The sequence below is a fragment of the Cucurbita maxima genome, unplaced genomic scaffold (assembly GCF_002738345.1).
Source record: "Cucurbita maxima cultivar Rimu unplaced genomic scaffold, Cmax_1.0 Cma_Scf00003, whole genome shotgun sequence".
Taxonomy (NCBI): domain Eukaryota; kingdom Viridiplantae; phylum Streptophyta; class Magnoliopsida; order Cucurbitales; family Cucurbitaceae; genus Cucurbita; species Cucurbita maxima.
Genome location: NW_019272019.1, coordinates 2,890,990 through 2,894,629, shown reverse-complemented (window position 1 = coordinate 2,894,629; position 3,640 = coordinate 2,890,990). Strand labels below are relative to the sequence as shown.

Below are 3,640 nucleotides of genomic sequence, written 5' to 3'. Positions count from 1 at the left end.
AAAAATTGTCTTAACCACTGTTGAATTGAAAAATACGATAGCCACACGTGCAATTAAACATTATTGATTTTTTTTAATACAAGATGTGATAATGTAAGGTAATTATTTATAAAATTAATTATTTGGCGATTATGTTCAATTAGTCAATATATTTAATAAATTGTTGAAACTATTTAATAAGTTATGGTGTTAAATTGATTAAGGGAAAAATAAAATTACCATATAATAAACGAAATTATTTATGAGAGTTGACGTTTAATTAAAAATGAAAAATTATTATTTACGTAATTTTAAATGGAAGGAATTAAAAATTTAAATCTCAGAAATTATTAGGTAACGCTAGAAATTTTATTAATTACAAAGAAAAAATAAATATGTAAATATTAAAATATAAGTCAGAAATTATTAGAGAGAAGCAATTTGCTCGACATAAGTTTCATTATTCTACCCTCTGGTTGGGTAAGTAAAACCATGGAATTTTGTGGCCGGAATACCCGTTTTGGGAATCTCCGTCGTTGTTCATAGCCTCCGGCGAAAAAACCACAATCGTCAGCCGGTAGAGTTTCTGATTGGATTGGCTTGGGAATCCACTTCTCTTCGAGGTAAGTCCGATTGGTTTTGTATTGGAGTATGCACTGATCTGTTACGGGTGTAAAGTTCTGCGACTGTTTTTTGTGGATTTGAATTTTGATTTGGATTTAGGGATGGGATGGAGTTTGTTTATCCGCCTTGGTTTCTTGGATATGTAGGCTTCAACGAGTTACCACTGCAATTGAACACTGGGTTTAAGAGTTGAGTTCTTTGTGTGGAAGGTGGTTTTGTGATGAGTTCGTTGTTATGACGAGACTGGTTAGCAGATCCAATGTTTGATTGTTATTCGTGATTGTAGGTTTAAACTTTGGCTTTATGGCGATGGTTTCCTCGCTTATTGCGTTGTATTTGACCTGAAGTTTTCCATTGCGGAATAGAATTCAGCATTGAAGAGGAATTGTAGTTTTGGTGGATTTCAATTTGGGCTCTTCCTTCTCTTTTCCAGAATCGATACCGGGTTTGTAACTATTCTTTTATAGAACTTGATTAATTTTTACGATTGGTGGTGGTTGGTGATGGTAACAGCCAGAGTTGGTGCATCACTTCAGACTTCTGTGTTGGGATGTAATTCAGATTTTGGAGGACTGATTTTTTTCCTGGGTATTTACGGGAGATGAAAGTCGAATTTGTGGGGTTGGAGGTATAATGACTGGAGGGTCATTGGGTCTTCGTACGGGAAGCTATGCATCACTGCAGCAACAGCTACAAAATGGTGCTTTACAAAATCCAGCAATTTCACCGTTTGCACACAAGCCTTGGAAACCAAATCTTTCAAGTTCAAGAGAGAGGGAGAGAGTTCTTCCCTTGGTTTGTCGATACTTCGGTCGGAGAAGGGTTGCGATGCTCCTCTTGTTCGTCCTTGCTCTTTTGGTTTTTGTATTTGGATCCTTTGCTGTCAGTAGAGGTTTGTTCTTTTTCTATCGCATTACTGATTTGTGGTGGTATTTGCTCAATTATTGGTGGATATTGTTCTGAACGTATTGGCTAATGACTGCAGTGTAGGACTTACTCTGAATAGATGAATCCAAACACTTAACGGTTAGGCATTCATTTCAGTAATTTGTTGTAAATAAATCTCTGCCTCTACTTCAAGTGAGGTTCTTTGTGATACGAATATGAGGCTAAGACATCTCTCTGCATTTATACATTGCATACATGGAGCCTTGCTCATTTGTGGAAGCACAGTGGTTAATATGATTATTATTTACTTTCTCCTGGAATTTTGACCCACGTGTTTGTCATTTGTTTTTGTTTTTTTGTCTTCTGCCAATGATTGCTTGCAACAAAACATTATGTGTTTAGTTGTTTCATCTGCTGTATCCTTCTGCTTTTGGTTTCTTTGCAGCAATAAGATCTGCTGTTTTATGGTTTCCTTTCTTGTGATGATTGACCAGATAACAGTGATTTAAAGACACCTTATGAAGAAACTACACTAAAATATATGATAAATCCTGCTGTTCCAAGAACAAAAGACTTCAAGGATAATATAACTTCTACTCCTGGGAATTTGATTGGAAGTACTGAAAGTTCATCTCTGCTCCCTCCTTCCCGACATTCAAATAGTTCTTTAATCTCTGATTTTTTTCCTCGACATTCCATTCCATCGCCACATCCATGCAGAAACTTTGCGCTTCCTCCGCCAGCTCCAACTAACGGAAAGCGGACTGGAGCACGTCGTAAGTTTTAGTTATTTTATGATTTCTTTTCATGTCTACCATGACCTATGCAACTTATTCACCCTCTTGGTAGAATTCTGATTCATATTCTCATCCCTTATTTTTCCAGCTTGTTCAGTATGTTATATCCCTGTGGAGCAGGCTATTGCTAGTATGCCAATTGCACCATCAATATCACCCATACTACGCAATTTAACATATATTCATGAGGGAAATCCAAAAAAAACAGAACCACATGGGGGGTCTGATTTTGGTGGATATCCTTCTTTAACACAGCGAAATGATTCTTTTAATATAAAAGAGTCGATGACAGTTCACTGTGGGTATGTTTCACTTTCTTACCCGTTTTCATGGGCCAATTTAATAAGTAATGATGATTACTTTTCCAAAGATTTAAAATTTGATGTTCATCATGCATGTATTCTTAGTTCCTAAAATTTTAAATTTGTATGTTTTTGTAAATGTGTACACTCGTGTTCTGCTCTCCTTTTCTTATTAGATTTGTTAAAGGAAGTAAACCTGGATATCAGAGTGGTTTCGATATTGATGAAGCCGACCTTTTGGAGTTGGAGGAGTTTCATGAGGTCATTGTTGCATCGGCCATATTTGGTACGGTGGTGATTTGTAATAGTTTTTCTCTCACTTTCTTTCTATGGACGTGGTTCTTTCTGCGACTACTATTTACATTTTCTTCTTCCCTTTTGAAGGAAACTATGATATATTACAGCAGCCTATTAATATTAGTGAAGAATCAAAAAGATTTGTTCCATTCTGCATGTTCATTGATGAAGAGACAGAAGCATTTCTGGAGAATTCTAGACTCTTAGATAGCAGAAAGAGGATTGGCTTGTGGAGAATCATTGTAGTTCGTAATATTCCATATGCTGATTCAAGACGTAATGGCAAGGTCAGTTAAATTCTTTCCCTCTCCCCAATTGGTTCCTTTCCACACCTGTGCCAAAAATTTGAGTCTTTTGACAGTATAATGGTTTCAAGCATTCTTCAGACTTTTTTAACGAGTGAGAAAATTGTTCCTCGTATTGAAGCCCTTTTTTCTATTCGCTTGAATAAAAGAAATGTTCCAAGAAGTTATTTGATTGGCAAATACGAGACTTAAACACAGCAAAGAGTATGCTTTAGATTACTTATATCCAGGCAGGCACCATTTATTTATTATTTATTTCGGGCCCAAGAAAAGAAAAAAAAACTGTTTTGATTAAGAAGAATAGAAGTAAAGCTGGAAGGAAGGATAGGAGGTCATACCAAAGCAAAAGGCCGAACATAAAGCATTGAATTCACCAAAAAAAAAAAAAAAAAAAAAAAAAAAAAAAAAAAAAAAAAAAAAAAAAAAAAAAAAAAAAAAAAAAAAAAAA

The 3,640-nt window shown here is 35.3% G+C and overlaps 1 protein-coding gene across 4 annotated transcripts in view; it reads left to right on the top strand.

Annotated features, from left to right (window-relative positions):
* The first annotated feature begins 430 nt into the window (after nucleotides 1-430).
* Nucleotides 431-3,640, top strand: part of LOC111476854 — a 9,152-nt gene continuing 5,942 nt past the window's right edge. Inside the window, exons 1-7 of one of the 4 annotated variants that reach the window (XM_023120689.1) lie at nucleotides 431-602; nucleotides 750-812; nucleotides 890-1,495; nucleotides 1,986-2,267; nucleotides 2,377-2,590; nucleotides 2,767-2,876; nucleotides 2,975-3,174. In XM_023120689.1, the coding sequence (XP_022976457.1) occupies nucleotides 1,237-1,495; nucleotides 1,986-2,267; nucleotides 2,377-2,590; nucleotides 2,767-2,876; nucleotides 2,975-3,174 (1,065 nt within the window). In that variant the 5' untranslated portion in view covers nucleotides 431-602; nucleotides 750-812; nucleotides 890-1,236. Of the gene's footprint in view, nucleotides 603-702; nucleotides 1,496-1,985; nucleotides 2,268-2,376; nucleotides 2,591-2,766; nucleotides 2,877-2,974; nucleotides 3,175-3,640 lie in introns of all 4 variants that reach the window. The other 3 variants (XM_023120691.1, XM_023120687.1, XM_023120688.1) reach the window with 3 other exon arrangements.